The sequence below is a fragment of the Nicotiana tomentosiformis genome, chromosome 6 (assembly GCF_000390325.3).
Source record: "Nicotiana tomentosiformis chromosome 6, ASM39032v3, whole genome shotgun sequence".
NCBI classification, from domain to species: domain Eukaryota; kingdom Viridiplantae; phylum Streptophyta; class Magnoliopsida; order Solanales; family Solanaceae; genus Nicotiana; species Nicotiana tomentosiformis.
The window spans coordinates 103696380-103718448 of record NC_090817.1 but is presented as its reverse complement, the minus strand read 5'-3'; the positions used below and the strand labels follow the sequence as shown (position 1 = coordinate 103718448).

Sequence of the window (22069 nt, the reverse complement as noted above, 5' to 3'; positions counted from 1 at the left end):
GGCAACCATCATCATTAGTCAAAGTGAAATATTTTTCCACGTGTGCTAGTTTGGGAGATTTTGGGATAGAGGGTCGTTTGGTACGGTGGTTAAGCAAAAATAATTTGGGATAAAAATTTAGTATCGTCTTATTTCTTGTTTGGTTAATAATTTTGAGATAAGTTATCCCATGATTAAAAATAGTATTGGGATAACTTATACATGTCAGATGGTGAAATAGTAATTCCAAGATAAAACAATAAAATTGACAATCTCTAGATTAATACAACAAACCAAACAGTCAATAAAAAATAATATTAGGTTAACTAATCTCAGCATAACTTATCTTTCAAACCTAACGATCCATTAGTAAACGGCTAAGCCACACACAAATCTGCTTCTGCCAATTAATAGCCAAATCCATCTCAATCCTTAGCATGACGTTTCTTTAAAACCTTGCTCCAGTCTTTGAACTAGAGAGGTGATGATAATCGTTGAGTACGATTCAGATGTGTGCAGACTTGCTTGCAATACTTCTGTTTTTTCTTTACAGGCACATGTAAGATTGACATGGGGAATACAAGCTAGCATTTGACTCCTCAGTTTATACAGTGAACCCGCTTTCTATTCCAGTAGATATCTACGACTCTAATTAATTATATACTATATTTTTTTAAGACCTAGCCATCGAAGCTCCGTCTTGTATTTATGTTTAGACTTTAGACTATTGTTATTTTATTCGCTAAATTGCCTCCCAGTCACGAACCTATTGGGACCATCAAAATACGAACCTATTGGGACCATCAAAATACAATTCCGGGCTCATTTACATACGAGTCAAACCTTGGTCAACTCTTACAATTTAAGCCTCAAATCATGAAACTAAGTGTTCCAATTCACTCCCAAACCTTCCTGAACCAAATCAACCATCCTCGCAAGTCATATAGCACTAAATACACATACGGGGAGCATCAAATAGGGGAACAAGGTTAAAATACATAGAACGACCAGTCGGGTCATTACAGTGGTGCTCCTTTCTCTGCTACTGCTTAGGATTTTTTCTTATTCTTATTCTTCTTAATTGTAAAATAATTTTGTTAGATTTGTTGTTATTTAATAAATTGATGATTGGGGTTTGTTCTTTATGATACTTGGAGGTTATGTTTCAAATTTGAGCTCATTTGGAGTAGATTTAGGTGTTGAATTATGTGTTGGTTTGTTAAAATTTGAAGAACAACTTTCTATTTTTAGGCAATTTGCACTTTAAGCCTATTTGGCCTTAAGTGCATGAAAATATTGGTTGTACTTCAAACCTATTTTGCCTTAAGTGCATCGTAAGTGCAATTTTTTCACTTCAGACCTATTTGGCCTTAAGTCCATGAAAATATTTGTTGCGCTTCAGACCTATTTGGCCTTAAGTGCATCTTAAGTGCAAGTTTTGTACTTTAGACTTAATTGGCCTAAAGTGCATTGTACTTCAGACTAAATTTTGTTTTCCTCAAATTCAGACTCGAAGTTTGAAGTTGATCCAAAAATAGGTAGACTTGTAATTTTTGTGCAAGGTGGGTATAACTTCAATGGTGATCTCAAAATTGGGTAGATGCAACTGCCCCCTTTATAATGAGTGCCTTGTATTGGGCTTAAAAAGAGCTAGTAAAAGAGAGTGGCTCGCGCACGTTAGAAATAGGGCCAAAGGCAAAACTTATGGATTTTCCTACCATGCGCGCGAGATACACTTGAGGCTTAATCCAAATCTAGTTTTATAAAATTATTTTTAATATTTTTCAGCCTATCAGAAAATTATTCAAATACATACTTACGACAATAACCTGATTGAGTTGCTCTGAATCACACTAAACATGAAATACCAAATTGTCGTTAAAAAAAACATAAAATTGGGAAAAATCGCTGCCAAATGCTTCTTGAATTAACTATATTGCAATGCATTCCCACCTCGCTTATAGCTCTTTCATTAGTACAAAAAAGCAATGTTGGGAACTGCTGCAACAGATTGATCTAGATTTACAAGATAGGATTGGGAGCCAAACTAATAATAACAAGAACCCCACCCTTTAAAACCCAAATAACTTTTAAAAAAAGGGGAAAATTGACCAAAATAAGCCACAAGACGAAAACAAAATTATAAAAAAAAATTATCCTAAAACCCAAACCAAGGTATGAAACCTGTCAGAAGCTAAAACCTGAGGGAAAATGGAGCTTCCATACTTCCTGAACTCTTAGAAACAGATTGAACTAGCCTTGCCACTATTGATTTATCTCCGGGGATTTCTTAATGCAAGAACCAACTCCAAATGCAGCTAGGATAAAAGGGGCAGTCCAATGGTTATGAGATCTAACCAAGCACTGGCGTGCATATCATGTAGTCAACAAGCTCCAATTTAGGGCTTCTTTAACCACAGACCTCCCCCTTCATTAGGTGAAGCTAGCATCCATTAGCAACTCCTTTTGCTATCCCTTTAGCTACAGGTTTCTTTTCCGCTACAGTGACTGATTTAGCACCCTTCATATCATCTCCCTTTGTAACTGATCCATTTTCTGTAAGCTTCACCTCCCCATTAGTCGGAGCAGCGGGTAAACTTTCCTTGTTCAAACCAGCAGGAACTTCTGAAGGTTTCTGGGACTTAGGTTCCACTTTCGTGTTTTCTTTCTTCTTCTCTTCAGTAGCTTTGCCTTCCCATACCTGCGACTGAGACAACCAAAGAAAACAACCATAATTAACTACCAAGTCGAAGATTATTATTATTATGAAGACATCGACCACTGCTAAATACACTAGTGAAAGCACCTCTTCTTGTTCCTTTTTTTTAAAAAAGTTCATTTAATAGGCAGAAATTTAGTAATCTCAATTTATATGAACTCATCTGACTGGACACGGAGTTCAAGAAAAGAGAGAAGACTTTTAAACTTGTGGTGTAAAATGAAGCACATATATTTTGTGTGGCTATAAATCATTGCATAAAGGTTAAATTGTTACAAATAGGTAAAGGAGTCGTTCTTTTTGGCACGGACTAAAAAGGAAATAGGTTCACATAAATTGAAACGGAGGGAGTACATAATAAGCTACCTGCTTCTGGAATAGCTGCTGCTTGACCTTCTTTTCCTGAATTCTCTTCTGACGATCCTCATAGAACTCAAAATCATCAAGGATGCACTGTTTGCTAATATGATCCTTAAATATCTTAATCACCTGTAGGCCCTGCTCTATTTTGACCTGTACAAAGCAATGAAACTGTTGGTAAAAACCATCTTTTGGAATTGGTGAAACGGTTGGTAAAAACAGTAATCGACAATTATATGAAGGTCAAACGAGCCAAGACAGACTACACAGGATCACCCAAAAATCACTACTCTTCTATCTTGTTCATAATATTAAAACACGCGGCGTACCTCCTGAGTATCTCTACTGTTGGTAACAGGCTTGTTTTCGTTGTTCCCCAGCGTGATGTTTTTCAACAAGCTGTTTGGTACATCCTTCACAATGTGCCACTTTACAGGAAAGCAGCCGATCCACTTGTCTTGCTGCCAATACTCCAAACTCTTGTTGAAATCAACTGGTCCTACCATCTCTGCAACACCAACAAACTGACCACTTGTATTCACCTGGATAAAAAGACCATAAATAACCAATCAAAACAAGGAGAATGTGACTCAACCAAAAAAAGACTTGAGAATGATGTATCTAATAAAGCTCACCGAGAAGAAAAGAAAAACAGGGCAACCACCAGACTTTTGTTTAGCCTCCTGGTAAGCAGAATCAAGCTTCTTGTTACCATTTGGTGTGCTAGCCCAAACATTATATTTGATGCTTTTGTGCACATCATCCTCACTGTAAGACTTGATTATAAAAAACTTGGCATCAGTATATGTCACTGGAAAATCTGGACAGTTGTATTGTTCTCTGTCAGGAATCAGGCTTGGTTTTTCTTTCTCAGCATCATTGGTTAGGGTGAGCGGAATGTTCTGCCCCTTGACTGCCAGCGTTACTGGTGTAAAACCCTTTTGATTCTTGAAACCTTTACCTCTAGGTCCCCTGTTGAGCTCATTTAAACCATCCATGTTCTCATTACCGTAGAAACTATTTCCTCTACCCCTGGGTTTGAACTTGTTGTCAACCGTCATCCACCCACGACCTGTGGTACGGGTATCATATCCATTGGATCCAAAGCCCATGCCAGTACCGAATGTGTTACAATACCGCCCCCCATACAGTTTATTGGGGTACATCCTATTCATATACCCATTTGTTGTGTTCATGCCAGAAGAGGGCCTTGGGTGGTGGAAGCCCTGAGAATGAAAAGAGAGTCGGTGTCAACAAGAAAATGAGACCAGAAAATATATGGAGAAAACCCTTACACGCAGCTGCTTGGCTCCAATTACTGGAGTAGCTACTCTAAAGTCTCTTTAAGGAGACAGTAAATATGGAAGAGAAAGAACATATTCATGTTCTCAAATAACATACCATTAGATGCGGATGAACATTCTGATTTTTTGATGATGGAACGGCACTGCCATTTGAAAAAGATGTTGTAAAAGAATTGCTCGACACTGGCCTACCTTGCCCGTCAGTGAACATTGATCCATCTATCCATGGAATGGGAGATCGCACACCATCAAAACCTAATCTAGGGTCGTGATAACCTGAAGCAGCTCCTCCAGGCAACGCACCCCGCCCATAAGAACCATTAGCATTTACGGATGGGTTCTGGAATGCAGGCCTCACAAGCGTAGGCCCAGCATTTCCCTTTACACCACCATTGGCAATGCCATTAGAAATTCCATTAGCAGAATCAACAGACAACGATGCATGGTCAGCAGCAGCAGCAGAGGTGGCGATCTCACCTTTTGGCAGGGCAACTGGAGTAGTGTATGAATTACTGGTTGGAGGGAGGGGCTGGAAATACGGATAGTGGTATTGTTGTGATCCATAGAGCTGGCCATCATGCCCCAAAGTTGGGGCAGGGGATGTAGCACGTGAATATGGACTGTAGGGTGCATAACCATAGCCATGATGATAGATAAGCGACCCATTATCCCCATAAACTCCCTGCATTTTAACTCATTTAAAATCCACACACAGACCAATATTTGCTCGAGCTTAAAAGCAACTATAGACAGCAACAAAGAATTTCCATGACACAAAAATTAATACAGCAAACAGATTTAACACATTTAACGTTGTAGCAAGAATTCAAGCAGAATAACTTACAGGCATCTCAACTCCATCCGGATTCAAATATCTTGAATAGTCCTCCCACTCATTACCAGAAGCATCATATCCTAGAGCAGAACAAAAAAAATGTTACCATGAAACAGGTTACCTGTGGTTATAAGATGCCATACCATTTGCATGGTTACATAGTTAAAGAAAGAAACAAAGACTTTTGAACCTTGTGGTCTTAAACATGCCATAACGTTTGTGGTTGTAGTACTTTTGAAACTAGTAAGTCCTAAATTGTTTAAACATCAAGTTAAATTGTTTCCGTATTTAGAAGGTAGTTTTTTTTCTAAACGAACTAAAAAAGAAATAGGTCACATAAATTGGATAAGAGGGAGTACCATAATAGTATGCTGCAGTAGAGGGATAACCATTAGGAAGATAACAAAAATTCGGATCTATGAATTCCGGCAACAGAGGGGTCACAGACCGATTCATGGACTGGATCTGACCATTTCCCACATCTTTTGAGTCCACAGAAGGCTGAAAAGGGAACAAATTTCAGATTAAGAACTGTAGACCAATTGACTGAAACAAAGCATTTAGAAAAAATACAACTAAAAGGAAAATCACCTTCTTTTTTGGCTCTGTAATTTCAAGATTCCTATTCTGAGAATCCAATGACAAATTCTGCAGCAAGCCTGCAGCTTCTATAGCAGTAAATCGTAAAGGAATGCCACTTCTCCATAGAATTTATCAAACGAGTTCATTAACAACTAAAGCCAAGACAAACTTCCACTAATACTTATCAAATTTGGAATCAAAAAATAGGTCATTTTAAATTATGTAAATAACAAAATTTACTAAAATTAGGTAAACAATAAATTTACTAAAACACTTAGATATTTTATTTTTTTCATTATTAATTTTATTTTGTAATATTGGCCTGAGACGAGTTTATAGGGAATAACATAGTAACTGAGGATTCATATAGCTGAGACTGAGGCATAGCTGTTGTTGTATTTGTACTAAAATTAGCACAGAATTCTAAACCGAACTAAATATCTGCTGTTGTTTAAAAGAAAATATCAACGTATAAATCGCCAAATCAGCTACTCAATTCCCCAACATATATAAGCTGAATTAACCAAGCATAAAAAATCAAAAAACAGCTGAAAAGCACATCCTTTATTATAAAAAAAACTAACAGCCTACACTTAAAACCAGCAACAAATATCCAGATCTATAAAGGCCCAGATAAAAAGTCTACCCCATAGAACATAATTTTAAGCATACATAAATCTACTCATACGTTCACAAACAAGTAAAAATCAAAACTTGGGTCGATTTTAACAGAAAAAACATTGAATAGCCATATGTAAATATATAAGCTAAGGATACGATCAACAGGAGGAGCACCAGCAGTCATAAGAAAAAGATAGATCTCTCAAAAGGAGGAGGAGTAATGAAACCCTGAAGATTTTGGAAAGGGTTTATGGGAGGAGAGAGAAAGAAACCCTAGAAGAGAGAGCGGAGACAACGGATTTTAGAGAGAGAGAGAGAGTTTCAGCCGCCAACAAAGCGAGGCTAAATATATAGAGAGAGAAAGAGGGTTAGGTATTGGGAGAGAGAAACTATAAAAAGGAGGGGATTTTTTGAACCATAAATGGGATGTGATTCAAATAGCACCACGGGTTTTGCTCTTAAAGGCCCCTTAATTTTTCTCGTATTTCCAGATCTGACCCTATTCTTTTACTTCACCTGCGGGTGATGCTGCCAGCTCATAGCAACTTACGTGGCAGTGTTTCAGTGGTTTGTGAGATAGTTTGGGTACTTAATTGAATGTTTCGCTTTTAGAGTCTTTTTTAATAGGACGAAAAAGTCGCTTTTGGGATTCCTTTGGGTTTTACTCGGTGGACTCTTTGCAATTTCGTTGCAGTTGCATTAACCCCTCCCCTAAGGAACCAACAACAAAAAAAGAAAGGGAAAATATTTTTGGTTCTTGAATTACTTTCCATGTCTTGTTTTATTTAGGGTGTGTTTGGTGGGGAGGAAAAAGTTTTTCATTTTTTCCTAAAAAAAATAAGTAGTTTTATCACTTAGTTTTCATATTTAATTAAGAGTATAAAAAAAATCAAAAGATATCTTTAGTATTTGATTGGTGCCAAATACTCAAAGGTAAGTTGAACAGTGGTTAGACCGGCCATGTTGTATGGGATAAAGTATTGGCCGGTTAAAAATTCATATATACAGAAGATGAAAGTAGCAGAAATGAGGATGTTGAAGTGGATGTGCGGGCACACTAGGATGGATAAGATTAGGAATGAAGTTATTCAGCAGAAGATGGGCGTGGCTCCTATAGATAACAAGATGCGAGAAGCGAAGCTCTGATGGTTCGAGCATGTGCGAAGGAGAAATTATGATGCCCCGGTAAGAAGGTGTGAGCGGTTGGTTTTGGCAGGTACGAGAAGAGGTAGAGGGCAGCCTAAGAAGTATTGGGGAAAAGGTGATCAGGCATGACATGACGTGGCTTCAGATTTTCAATGACATGACCTTTGATAGAAAGGTGTGGGGTTTGAGCATTAGGGTTGTAGGTTAGGAGGTAGTTGAGCATTTTTCTACTTCGTATCAGGTGTGAGACTAGTCTAATAGGGTTTGTCTCACTTCTCGGGAGAATCGATGACTGCATCTTTGATGCAGTGCTAGTACATCTGAGACTTCTTAATTGGCTAGTTGTAAATAGCCCCAGGGCTATGGAACAAAGGATTATATCGGACCTAGACCGAGGTATTGATGGTGATTTTATAATCTCGCATAACAGAATGTGATACGATGAGATAAAATGCAATAGAAACAAAGACAGGGAACGGGTTACCTACTCTTAACGGGCAAAGCAAGCCCCTTTATTCTGAATTCTTTAATTCAGAATCAATCAAATCTCCCCAAGTAGGATTCGAACCTACGACCAATCGGTTAACAGCCGACCGCTCTACCACTGAGCTACTGAGGAGCAACAGGAGATTCGATCTCATAGAGTTCAATTCTCGTTCCCAACCTATGACCAATATGAGCTCGAAGCTTCTTTTGTAACTCTCAGAACTTCTTCGTAGTGGCTCCCTTACATGCCTCATTTCAGAGGGAACCTCAAAGTGGCTCTATTTCATTATATTCCATTCATTTAATATCCCTTTGGTGTCATTGACATAACATATGTCATTTCTAGTCTATCTCTTTCTATATCTTTTCTATATCTTTTCTATATATGGAAAGTTGAAAAGTCATCATATAATAATCCAGAAATTGCAATAGAAAAGAAATAAGGGAGGTTTGTGATGATTTTTCAATCTTTTCTACTAGGTAATCTAGTATCATTATGCATGAAGATAATCAATTCGGTCGTTGTGGTCGGACTCTATTATGGATTTCTGACCACATTCTCCATAGGGCCCTCTTATCTCTTCCTTCTCCGAACTCTGGTTATGGAAGAAGGAACCGAGAAGAAGGTATCAGCAACAACTGATTTTATTACGGGACAGCTCATGATGTTCATATCGATCTATTATGCGCCTCTGCATCTAGCATTAGGTAGACCTCATACAATAACTGTCCTAGCTCTACCATATATTTTATTTCATTTCTTCTGGAACAATCACAAATACTTTTTTTGATTATGGATCTACTACCAGAAATTCAATGCGTAATCTCAGCATTCAATGTGTATTCCTGAATAATCTCATTTTTCAATTATTCAATCATTTTATTTTACCAAGTTCAATGTTAGCTAGATTAGTCAACATTTATCTCTTTCGATGCAACATCAAGATCTTATTTGTAACAAGTGGTTTTGTTGGTTGGTTAATTGGTCACATTTTATTCATGAAATGACTTGGATTGGTATTAGTCTGGATACAACAAAATCATTCTATTAGATCGAATAAGTACATTCGATCTAATAAGTACCTTGTGTTAGAATTGAGAAATTCTATGGCTCGGATCTTTAGTATTCTCTTATTTATTACCTGTGTCTACTATTTAGGTAGAATACCCTCACCCATTCTTACTAAGAAACTGAAAGAAGCTTAAAAACAGAAGAAAAGGTGGAAAGTGAGGAACAAAGAGATGTAGAAATAGAAACAGCTATTCCGTTTTTTATAGCACCGAACTTTATTTACTGGTTATTGTTATTGTGTTTCATCTATTTTTTTTAGTTCTTATGATGTTGTTATTATTTCTATAGTTTCTGTTGATATGGTACTGATATATTGTCTCTTTTCATCTTTTGCTTTTTCTTGAGCCGATGATCTATCGAAAATAACTTATCTACTAGCTCCATCAGGGTAGGGGTAAGGTCTGCGTAGACACTACCCTCCCCACACCCCTCACCTGTGGAATTTTACTAGGGTGTTATTGATGGTGGTGGTTAGTGAGTGGAAAAATATGGTTTTAAAAAATATATAATTTTGATAAATACATGGGATGTGGGTGAGGGGGTTGGGGTGCGAGATTGAGGGTAGATGGTGGGGGTGCAAGATTGGGGGTGGGTGGTGGTTTGAGGGAGAGGGGTTGGGGCAGAGGGGGGGTGGTGGAAAATAGGGTGGAAAAGGTTGAAAAAAGGTTTTGGAAAATATTTTTCCTCCTTTTGGTAGGGAAATTATTTTTCTCCAATTTAAAGAAAAGGAGTTCATGAGGAAAATATTTTTCAAAATATTTAAATAAATCCAACATGAAAAAAAATTAGAAAATATTTTCTTCGTACCAAACACACTCTTAATGGCTGTTTGGCCATAAAAAAAAATCACTTTTTCGAATTTTTTTTTATTTTTTTCGAAATCAGTGTTTGGTCATAAAATTTTCAATTTTCACTTGAATATGAATTTTAGAATTTTTCGAAAATTTAAAAAATTTCAAAAAACTATTTTTCAAAATTTCACTTCAGATCACTCACAAAAATTCAGAAAACAGCCTAAAATTGTATTCATGTCCAAACACAACTGCAATTATCAAATACCATTTTCACTTTAAAACACTTTATTTTTTTCAAAATTTTACCATTCTTATGTCCAAACGCCCACTTAATCTCTACATTACAGGAATATGAATTAACACATTTACCTGTTGATTAAAGTAACTATTTTTTTTCTATGAACTAATAATTAAGTATTCTTATACTAAAATTTACCAAGTATTATGAAACAATAAAAGATGACGAAGAGTATTATAGAGAAAAGTAGGGAGAGGGAATTCTTATTAATTTGGAGTGAATTACAATTGAATAGAATCTCTTTATTTATAAGGAAAAAGTGACTCAGCCACCAAGTAACAAACCATAAGATCACTCCCCCTTGAATGTCTATCCAACGGATAATGTGCCTCGTTAAAACCTTAACTAAAATAAAATCCAATGGAAAAAAATTATAGTGAAGGAAAAAGAGTACACATGTTTAAAAATAGGTCTTCTAGTTGCCTCGTTAAAAACCTTGCAAGGAAAACCCAGTGGGACAAAACCTTGTAAGAGAAAAAGAGTACAACGCGTATTAACTCCCCCCTGATGAGAGCATCGATTCACATCCTTGAGTTTTCGCATCTCAATCATGTGCACTAGCTTATTGAAGGTTAACGTCGGCATAGATTTGGTGAATAAATCAGCCATATTAACTCCAATCAATATGTTGCACCTTAAAAATTCTCCCTATCACATTATTAGGATGTAGTACTTCATGACCAAGAATTGTATATGCTTTGAGCAATTTAAATCCTTCATGGATTGTCATATAAGTTAAATCATATAAGCCATATGAATGGACTTTAGATGCATATCAAGTTTTTTATGTCATGCTAGACATAAGATAGATAAAAGTGATTGCACACACCATTAACCTTATACTTTCGAGTGTTTGAACCGCATGTCCAAAACTACATGTCTTTCATATGAAACTAATCCTACTTGAATTGTTTCCTAGACTTAAGATCCTCGTATATATTTAGCGCTATCATAGATGTCGTTGACGAACATTTTATATCTGTTCCAACCTCTCTCTTTTTTCATAAAGACATAACAAAGAGGTCTTTTCATTTATATTTCAGGTGCCTAAACCTCTCATGAGATTTTATGAAGTATTACCTCATGTGATCTTTTAGATCACGTGCCTCCTTATTATGATCATTTAGATCATTTTCTCATCTTCTTTATCAAGAATTTTGAAACTGATTAGTCTATACGCTTCAAGCGTACCATAGACTTTGTCCTTCTACGACTTATTCTGATAGGACCATTTGCAGTGAGAATATAGTTTTTTTTTTGGGTAAGCAAATGCGGCTGACATGCTTTGCAAATTATCTTTTATGAACTTCAAGTTCATATGATCTTATTCGAGGATCTAGATGTACAAATGATAATTCATTACACGTAACTTTTTCTCAACTTTTATCTTGTCTCCCCCCCATGCTAGAAAAACTAACTTGCTTCCTCAACTTTGAAAACTCACCTTTGTGTGTTATGGTGTTAATCAAAATATACACAACATATTAATAATAATAATATGAAATTATTTGGTTCCTAACCCTGAACCACTTGTGAGGGAAGAATGTAATATATTTTCGTATATAACGTACATCAAACCGATATAGATACATTTGTTCTTATAAGCATTATTTTAGCTATTAAGTTGAAGCACTCAATAAATTATTTTGCTAAACCAATTGTGATGTAACCCAACTTATCAAGATGAACTATCTTCAATAAAAGATCTGGAATATACTCTAAATTAAATTATTGAGGTTATCTGAGAAACACCATATTAATCGCACATGTAACCATCTCATAGATGCTTCTTATGTGGTATACATGCAGGTGAATGTGCCCATATTCACCTCTGATATTTTTAAAATTTATGGGATTCAATCCCAATTTTAGTTGGTCTATTAATTAATGAGAACAAGCAACACAAGAGAATTTTAAAGAACTTTCAAGTTCTTTAATGTGTACCCATGTGAATTCTCCTTTATTTATGCACATCATACTTAAAAGAACATGGCTAAAACAATTATGCCAGATGGATAAATTATCAATATTGATAAACTTCAGGTTTACACTGTGACGTGTGCAATTATTAATATACTCCAAGTTTATTATGATATGAGTTTTTATATCAATAAACTTCTACTTTACTATGATATTTTTTTTTATTTATGTAGTACAAATTGGAGAATAAAGCGGGTAGCTTTTCACATACATATTACCCCGCTATAAGTTGTAGTAATAGAAGATATTAAATTTTTTCTTTATTTATAGTCTCAATATAACCAACCGCTTTCGTGAATACTTTAGAAACTAAATAAGTTTCTTTGAGACTTACTACGATATAATACCTTATTGATAATCAATTTTATTTCTCCAAAATGGTATAATTGACTCTTTGAGAGCTTTCAATTAATTTTTTACTACCACATATTCATCAACGTCTATACGGTGAATATCTCTTTCAAGGAGAAAGTTATACCATTATGGTCATGGTCAAAATCATTAAAGACAAGATATGTTGCTTCTATTACTTTTGCCATATAATAATCGCATTGCCATAATATTTTGGCTAATCACAATAGGTACATGACCAATGACCATTCATGTCATAATAATGAAATTATTTTCTTGTTTCATCTCAAACCTCCTTCTAGAGGTGAGTGTGATTTATTCACTACCACTAGCACGTTCATATTCTTGCAAGAATGAATATGTATTTATAAATCACATGTTGTCATATTCATATCATGAATGTACCATAATCATATATATGTGCTTTACAAAATCTCATGTCAAATCGATGACAAATATTACTTTCGCAAAGTGAAGGATTATTTTGAGAATCCTTATTGTTCCCATTACCACAATGATGACAATTATAATTTCGTTTATTGCCACGTCCACATCCATTTATACCTTCACGGTAATAATTCTGTCTTCTTTTAGACTTATCACATGTTGCTACCACATTCTCTTTAAGGGAACGAGAATGAAGCAAATTCAATGGGATGGTCTTCCACTTCTTGCGCTCACAATCGTACATGAATTTGATCATGGTAAGACATAGAAATTTTATCACTTCGGGTGGTTATAATTTTTTACAAACTTTATTAGTGTTATAATCAAAATTTATTATCTTTGGTTGTATTTAAAATCAAATTATAGAATTTCAAGAATTTAAAAGAGAAAAATAGATAAAAATACTTACCTTTAATCCATAATTTATTATTGAAGGAAGTTCAAATATCAATTGACAATCATTATGCTCAATATTATGTAAAGGTTGAGCCCCATACACATATCCCAAAGCCTGGTGACCAAAGCATATGCCTCTACTCAATTGGTTAGAGTCTCGTGCTGATAACGTGTTATGAAACAATAAAAGAAGAAGAAGAGTATTGAAGAGAAAAGTACGGAGAGAGAATTCTTATTAATTTGGAGTGAATTACAATGGAATAGAATTCCTTTATTTATAGAAAAAAAGTGACTTAGCTACCAAGTAAAAAACTCTAAGATTTTTTTAAAATATAGACATTCACCTTATATACAATTCTATTTATAACACCAAGGGCAATTTTGGCTTCTTAAAATTCTTTGAGGTTAAAATGGCACTATGATATCTCTTATGTTGAGGCTATTGTTTCCCGCCCTTTCTTTCTAGTCCGATGATGAATTTAGAACTAATAATTTTTTCAAAAATGAAAATGATAATGCCACTAATGCTAAGAAACTAGATTAATACGGATTCTAAAATTCAAGAGAACTACAACTACTATGTTGACCGACCTTATGCACTTGATTTTGAGATTTTATTAGAATTTTAGAACTACAAAGATTGAGGATCCGCTCCAGTACAATTAGCTTCAGTATTTTTCAATGGCGTTGTGGATGACTGCCATATGCTTACAAGAATTTTAAAACGCCAAAATCTTTTTTTATATTTTTCATGATTCAGATAGCATTAAATAAATATTTATTTTGAAAAAATATAAAGCAAGATCTTAGCCTTTTAAAGTTCTTTTGAGCATGTGGCAGTTATCCACAGCCCCATTAAAAAATACTGGAGCTAATTGTACTGAAGTTGATCCTCACCCGAAGATGGGTTGAGCTCATTTAGACCTTTGCAAGTAATTTATTGAATTTAATTCTTACTTTTAACTCCGGGTAAGAAAATTCATTTGCTCTCTTACGCGTGAAAATTAGTAGGCATTAAGTCGGCACTGGCTACGAATAATCTCATATTGTGATATTACCATCAAATGAGGAGGATTAAACTATTTGGTGTAATATTGATGACAATTGGGACGACATTTTAGATATATATATATTGTGTAATAATGTAAAGCTAGTCATATTTTTCTAGTAGTATATGATCGTGTCTTTTTTAGTGGTGACAATGATTTAATAGTCATAATTATTAGTGATTGATGAAAAGATTACTTTGCTGGGCAACCATCATCATTAGTCAAAGTGAAATATTTTTCCACGTGTGCTAGTTTGGGAGATTTTGGGATAGAGGGTCGTTTGGTACGGTGGTTAAGCAAAAATAATTTGGGATAAAAATTTAGTATCGTCTTATTTCTTGTTTGGTTAATAATTTTGAGATAAGTTATCCCATGATTAAAAATAGTATTGGGATAACTTATACATGTCAGATGGTGAAATAGTAATTCCAAGATAAAGCAATAAAATTGACAATCTCTAGATTAATACAACAAACCAAACAATCAATAAAAAATAATATTAGGTTAACTAATCTCAGCATAACTTATCTTTCAAACCTAACGATCCATTAGTAAACGGCTAAGCCTCACACAAATCTGCTTCTGCCAATTAATAGCCAAATCCATCTCAATCCTTAGCATGACGTTTCTTTAAAACCTTGCTCCAGTCTTTGAACTAGAGAGGTGATGATAATCGTTGAGTACGATTCAGATGTGTGCAGACTTGCTTGCAATACTTCTGTTTTTTCTTTACAGGCACATGTAAGATTGACATGGGAATACAAGCTAGCATTTGACTCCTCAGTTTATACAGTGAACCCGCTTTCTATTCCAGTAGATATCTACGACTCTAATTAATTATATACTATATTGTTTTTAGACCTAGCCATCGAAGCTCCGTCTTGTATTTATGTTTAGACTTTAGACTATTGTTATTTTATTCGCTAAATTATGTATAAAGCATAGATGGATCCAAGAATTTAACTTTGCGGGTTCAAGATTTAGAACCGTAGGACAAACCTCAAAGTACTATTGGATAGTAATCAAACAAAATATGAGTAATCATATCCAATTTATATCTAACAAATATCGAACCACCTAATATAACATATATTCAATAAACATCACCATTATAGTTATGCCCAGTGACTTGTCATATTTTGAAAATGATCAATAATCGCATCATTAAGTACAATTTCAAATACTTCATCTTTTATGTAACAAACTAAACAGCCATTCAAAAATTCATCACCAATTCAGCTACACAAGTTGTTTTTGATGTACTTCATTGGGGAAAAAAATCTCTTTCTACCGTTGCAGTAGCGACATATAATATTAGATTTAACTTCACAAATAAATAAACAAGTCCCCAAGTCTTGTACAAAACTATTTCAACTAGTGTTTCTGAAAGATCTCTAAGTCCTTTAAAGTTAGAAAAATCATTGTCTTCTCTCACAAAGAGAATATAGTTTCATAATTATGTCTTTATAATAATTTGCAAAAGAATTATCTAGACTTAAACTAGCCATACCAAGAAGTAGATCACTATTCACCACATCAAAATAACTATGAAGCTCCAAAAGTTGCAAATCAATAACAACGTTAAAAACTTCTACACATAAATGACGAGAAAATGTAATACTTGAACTCCTATGCTTTGACTACCAAGATGATAGTTCTTATCCATTTTAGGGATCACAATACCATGCTTGACACAAAATGAAGAGGCGTCATCTATCAAAAAATCTCATTAGATTATCTCATCAATTGCAATTGCCTCTTAGCGAAACTAACGAGCTTCATAGCATTTACAATATCTTGATTTTTTTTTTTGCAAAGCTATATTCGAATTATTTATAATTGCCAATACTTTTAACATCAAATTTATCATATGCACCAACTCCAAAGAACTTATGTCATTTAGTAGACCTTTTTGTCACTAATCTCTCAAGAAAATTTTCACCCTCACTTGTAAGAAACTCAAGTACATTTATGATTGACAAGAATAATGCAATAACAAACTTACACAATGTCTTAAATTGAGATTCCCAGCGAGTATAACATGGCCTTTGGAGTCCAGATTCTTGATTTAGTCTACTTCCTGTATGAACAACACCTAGCACTTGTAACTCCTTTAGTTTTTTTGCTCAATTCGCTCGAAGCATATCCCTATGCTTAAAAGAACTTCCAACAATATTCAAGACATTATCAACAATAATATAAAAAAATTGATATGCATCATAATATTTCTTTGTAATGGCTATAAGAGTCAATTGCAACTGATGAGCAAAGAAATGTATACAATATGCTAAAGGATTATCTTTTAGAATTAAAGTTATAAGACTATTGATTTCTCCTTGCATGTTATTGGCTGTATTATAATCTTGTCCCTGTAGTTGAGATGGACTCAATGAATGCTCTAAAAGCAAATCATAGATTGCTTTTTGCAATAACAGTGAAGTTGCAATTTTAACATGAACAATACTAAGGAATCGTTCAATGAATTTGCCCTCTTTGTTGACATACCGCATCACAAGAGCTATTTGTTCCTTATGAGAGACGTCCTTATATTTAACAACCAAAATTTCAAAATAGTCTCCATTTAGATTTCCAACTATTGCTTTCATTGTTTTTCTCGCACAAGCATTCACGATCTCTTTTTGAATATTTGGAACAATCATCGTGTTATTTTCTGGAGTATTTTGTAGCACAAATTTATTTCATCATCCCTGTCTGCATTTGTAAGAGTTTTAAAAAGTTTTCTCTTTTAGTAGAAGTTCATCCTTCATTGTGGTCCCGAAAAGGCATTTCTTGTTTTAAAAGAAATCTCACCACATCAATCAAACATTCTATCCTTACTAAAAAGATCCTAAAAATCACAAAAATAAATTATATTTTACGTTCTAATTTAAATTTCATCTAATTAAATTGATAATTCAATAACTTAAGTACTTATAAAGATGGAGTTAATATGATATAATATCTACAATTTCTACAGCATAGCAAGAATGTAGTTATCTCCTAAGCCTACCTGGCATAACACATGTACTTGTGAACCTTTCTATTTCAAATTCTTAGAGAGTCATCCAAAAGGAAATAAAAGAAAATAAAATAAAGATTGGTTTAGGCAGGGGATTGACTAGTAACTAAAATGATACAAAAAGGTAAATTTATTCTCACATGCTGAAATACAAAAAACAAATCATAGCAAGTGCAAAAATTCACTATTTGTGTCTTATTATGTGAAACAGAAACGCAAGAGCCAGGAAGGGGCCATATAACTTATAATTAATAAATATTGTGAGCTAAATATGAGTTTAACAATTAAAACAAATGAATCCAAAATAAAGTCTTTCATTAGTAAAGTAATGGAGTAAAATATTTGACCCACTTCTTATTATGTGAAACAGAAACGCAAGAGTCAGGAAGGGGCCATATAACTTATAATTAATAAATATTGCATTATAATAGATAATAACCATAGAAGAAGAGGATTGATTGTAGTTTATATACAAGAAAAAGAGCCTTTGCTTTGATTCTTTTGAAACCCTAGTTTAAAAATTTGTGAAGACCAAGAAGAATAAGAAAGAAGCCTCTATTTTTTTTTTTATAATTATTAAAAAGCCTCATAAGCCAATGAAGTACACAATAAATGAATAAAAATAATTATGTGGTTCCTCATCTTTTAAGGGTAAGAAATGGACCCTCTTTTAAATAGGAAGGGACAAAAAGAGTTCCAAGTGCAGTAACAAATAGGTCAAACAGAACTCAAACCAAATTCCAATAAAAGATGTAAACACAAAGATTCGAACGGCAGTCTTCTCTGAAATGAGCAGAAACTTTGCTCAGTTTTTAACCCCTGTACCATGACCACATTTGGTCTATAGGTTGAAACATTAATATATAATAACATTTCAGTCATTTTGCACAGTATATTCATGGATCATACGTACATATAGGCATACATCCCACTTAGGGATCATTCCTATATGCATACATCCATACATTATTATTCTCGGTCGACGTGCATCCTATATGATTATCTTTCATTTATATGCATATATCAGTGCATATGGTTCTCGAATATGAAGTTATGAACTGAGTTGATGGAACAGGATTTTGCCGTGCGGATATTGTGGTTTATTATTGTTAGGGCAAAAGGTCTTTGCTATACGCCTATTATTGTGACACAAGGTATTTGTCGTGCAATTGTAATGATATTGTTATTGGTAAGGCACGAGGTCTTTGCCGTGCATCTATTGTTATACACCAAGTTTTATACCGTGCAACGTGTGGATAAAGATCCATCCTCATAGGATCGTCCTCTCATGTTTCTCTCTTAATGGCGTATATGTGGATTGTGGAAAACTGATCAGTGTTTGATTTTTGCATCTCTTCTCTATTTGCAAACACCTTGTGTGTATATATGATTTTATCGCATATCTTCTCTATATTCCAGTTATGGAATGCATACATGCCTCTTTATGCATATGTTCACTATATGCTGCTTTGACTGAAGGATCAAGGCACAATATCTTCTCTATATGCTAACTCGTGCACATTAACTTAATTATTATTATATCTTCTCTATATGCAAATGTTGATGATTCGTGGGTGATAGTCGTTTATCTACTCTATATGCTCAGCTGTTAAATTGTTATAAGACTTGCACATATTTTCTCTATGTTCACTGACTAGTTATACCAGTATGTCATGCTTAGTTTGGCACCGTTGTTGTATACTTGTATATTTATGTACTGAGCAGGTTGTTAAGTGAGTATCATTGGTAATTCTTGCCACTACTATCTCGCCGAGATTAGTGATAATACTTACAGAGTACATGGGATCGACTGTACTCATATTACACTCTACACTTAATTGTGCAGATTTTGGAGTTGGATCTAGCCGAGCTTTGTGAGCAGCAGCTGTTAGCTGTGTTGTGGAGACGGAAGTAGAATTGTTTCCTGATCGCAGTCCCTAGCGTCTCTTCCTATATTTCTTTATTGTTGTTGTTATTTCAGACAATATTTCTATATTTCAGACTTGTATTCGCATTATAGAGCTCGTGATTCAGTGTTATCAATTTCGGGGTGTTGTATTATGACTTTAAACAATATTATCACTTCTAACAATAACAAGCTCATAATCGTCTCATCTCTATTAGTTACTTAGACAATAGAGGCGATTGCATGGGTGAATATGCTCAGGTTTGTATTTTCGCTCATCTAAATCTTCTCTACAATCATCATTAGTATAGCCTTTGAGTCGCAGATCCTTTCCTTACAACATAAGAAATAATTGTTGTGCCTTTGAGATACATCTGTATCTTTTTAATTGCTTTCCAGCATAATTGTCATAACTCATAACAGATATTAGACATCACGACATATATCTTATTATAGATGCAACTGAAATAAGGAACCATTTTCATTTGTTCCTTCTTTTGTGGAGTCTAAGTGGGCGTTTGGACATAAGAATTGTAAATTTCCATAAAAGAGTGAAATTTTTTCAAGTAAAAATGATATTTGAAAATTAGAGTTGTGTTTGGACATGAATATAATTTTGGGTTGTTTTTAAAGTTTTGTGAGTAATATGAGTGAAAATTTTGAAAAATAGCTTTTTATAGTTTTTCAAAATTTTAAAAAATTTCAAAATGCATCTTCAAGTGAAAATTGGAAATTTTATGAACAAATGCTGATTTCGAAAAAAAGTGAAAATTTTTTGAAAAAAAGGAAAAAATTTCTTATGTCCAAACGGGCTCTAAGTGGGCGTTTGGACATAAGAATTGTAAAATTCCAAAAAAGAGTAAATTTTTTTTTCTAAGTGAAAATGGTATTTGAAAATTAGAGTTGTGTTTGGACATAAATATAATTTTGGGTTGTTTTTGAAGTTTTGTGAGTAATATGAGTGAATTTTGAAAAACAGTTTTTATAGTTTTTCAAAATTTTGAAAAATTCCAAAATGCATCTTCAAGTGAAAGTTGAAAATTTTATGAACAAACGCTGATTTCGAAAAAAAATAAAAAGTTTTTGAAAAAAAAGAAAAAATTTCATTATGTCCAAACGGGCTCTAAGAATACATCCTCCCACTTAAAACTTCACCTCTAGAAATAGGAGTGTTTAACTACAATACTATCATTAGCCTTGCGCTTGACTTTGAGAATCCACTTATTCCCAAAACTTTTATGACTCATAGGTAGATTAATTAATCCCACGCTTGGTTTGATTTTATTTACTCTATTTTATCTTTCATTGCTTAAACTACTTATCATTAGCAGGGGGCATTTAAAAGCCTCATTCATATTTTGTGACTCTTTTTCATCTTGTAAAGTAACTATATATACTTTCCCTTCGATAAAAAATTGATGATAGGGAATATGTGAACGGCTTATTCGTCGAGGTTGAGATTGACAAATTGATTTATCAATTGATAAGTTATTTCCAATGAGACTAGGGATGTACCGACAAACTATACCAAACCGATAATTCCAGTCAAATCGAGAAAAAAATCCGACTATAATTTGGTGTTGAAAAAAAAACCCGATCATAATTGATTTGGTTTGATTTTAACTGAAAAAATTCAAACCGCAATCAAACCAACCCGACATTACATGTATAGAAGTTTTAAATATATTTAATAAATAAAAGTATTTATTGTAGTGTAATTTATAAATATTTCTTAAATTTTTTCATAATTTTTTCTTTTAATGTATTATTTCAAGTTTGAACTTTGAATGCTCCAATAAGTTCTATACTCCATAAATGTTAGTAACTCATATAAAGTCCAAATCAAAATCAAATCAATATTAATGCTAACAAAAGACATTCAATTCAATTGTACTAGGAATGACCATAGTCTTGGATATCTATTTTTTTTAGTTTTTTCATGGTTTAGATAAAATGCATAATTCTTTTTGGTGTTTAGTCATGTAAATAATAGTATTTATTAGTCGTTCTGATTTTAGCAACTTTGTACTTTTAGATTATGTTCATTTTTATTATGGCTTATTGATAATATTTTTTTATGCGATTTTATTATCTTAATTATTAAATATTTTAGTACAATATCACGAATCATCTCATATTTTATGTTATTTTCTTGAAAAATACCTTATATAGTTCTGTCGTACTTGGATTAAAGAAATATTTGGAGCACAAATTTTATATTTTGTGCTATGAAGACTTTATAAAAAAAACCGAAAACCTGAGATTAAAAAATTCGATTTTTATTGGTTTGGTTTGTCTTTATATTTAATAACCCGACACAATTAATTTGGTTTGTTAACTGAAAAGTTCGAACCAACCCGAGTACCCGACCTATCAAATGGTTTCTCTTTTGATGATATATGGGTGGTAATTGGAACAGATCCACTATCACCAAAGACTTCTACTCTGATCCATTTCTATCTATAGCGGAAACAATATGGTCCGTAGTTTCTTTAAGAGACAAGTCTTAACATATCTCACCCTACTTAGGAAATATGAATGTAACATCAGGTGCTTCAAATTCAGTTGTCGTGCCAATATGTTGTTCACTTATGTACTCATTATCTTGGGTTCGTATAGAGTATCACAGAAAGGTATAGTTCCTTCCCCTTGCATCTAATTTTTATGTGGAGAAAAAGTAATTATAATCCAAAATAAAAAGCACAAACCCAAGAGTTCCAAAAGC

The 22069-nt window shown here is 33.8% G+C and overlaps 1 protein-coding gene, 1 long non-coding RNA gene, 1 other non-coding gene and 1 pseudogene across 3 annotated transcripts; 2 read left to right on the top strand and 2 right to left on the bottom strand.

Moving 5' to 3' along the window:
- Positions 1-1874: 1874 nt before the first annotated feature.
- Positions 1875-6718, bottom strand: LOC104093384 (YTH domain-containing protein ECT4-like). Its single transcript, XM_009599118.4, has 9 exons — positions 6557-6718; positions 5789-5865; positions 5557-5698; positions 5207-5277; positions 4460-5044; positions 3694-4284; positions 3388-3600; positions 3065-3211; positions 1875-2686 (listed from the first exon to the last, which is right to left on the bottom strand). Exons 1-9 carry the CDS (start codon positions 6582-6584, stop codon positions 2423-2425), a joined length of 2118 nt encoding a protein of 705 aa, XP_009597413.1. The 5' UTR covers positions 6585-6718; the 3' UTR covers positions 1875-2422.
- LOC138893388 (uncharacterized) lies at positions 4200-4579 on the top strand. Its single transcript, XR_011408775.1, has 2 exons — positions 4200-4307; positions 4386-4579. It is a non-coding gene; the product is annotated as an uncharacterized lncRNA (long non-coding RNA).
- Positions 6719-8093: 1375 nt separating the features above from the next.
- On the bottom strand, positions 8094-8165 carry TRNAN-GUU (transfer RNA asparagine (anticodon GUU)). The gene has a single exon. It is a non-coding gene; the product is annotated as a tRNA-Asn (tRNA).
- Positions 8166-8440: 275 nt separating this feature from the next.
- On the top strand, positions 8441-15256 carry LOC138894513 (putative protein TIC 214 N-terminal part; annotated as a pseudogene).
- The last annotated feature ends 6813 nt before the right edge of the window (positions 15257-22069 follow it).

What these genes read in the sequence shown, in the direction of transcription:
- LOC104093384 (XM_009599118.4), bottom strand. Translation starts at nt 6,584, where the DNA reads ATGACTGCTGGTGCTCCTCCTGTTGATC. An exon ending in TACTGCAGCATACTATTATG is followed by an intron (nt 5,278 to 5,556) that starts GTACTCCCTCTT and finishes GTTCTGCTCTAG; the next exon opens with GATATGATGCTTCTGGTAAT. An exon ending in ATGTTCATCCGCATCTAATG is followed by an intron (nt 4,285 to 4,459) that starts GTATGTTATTTG and finishes TTTCATTCTCAG; the next exon opens with GGCTTCCACCACCCAAGGCC.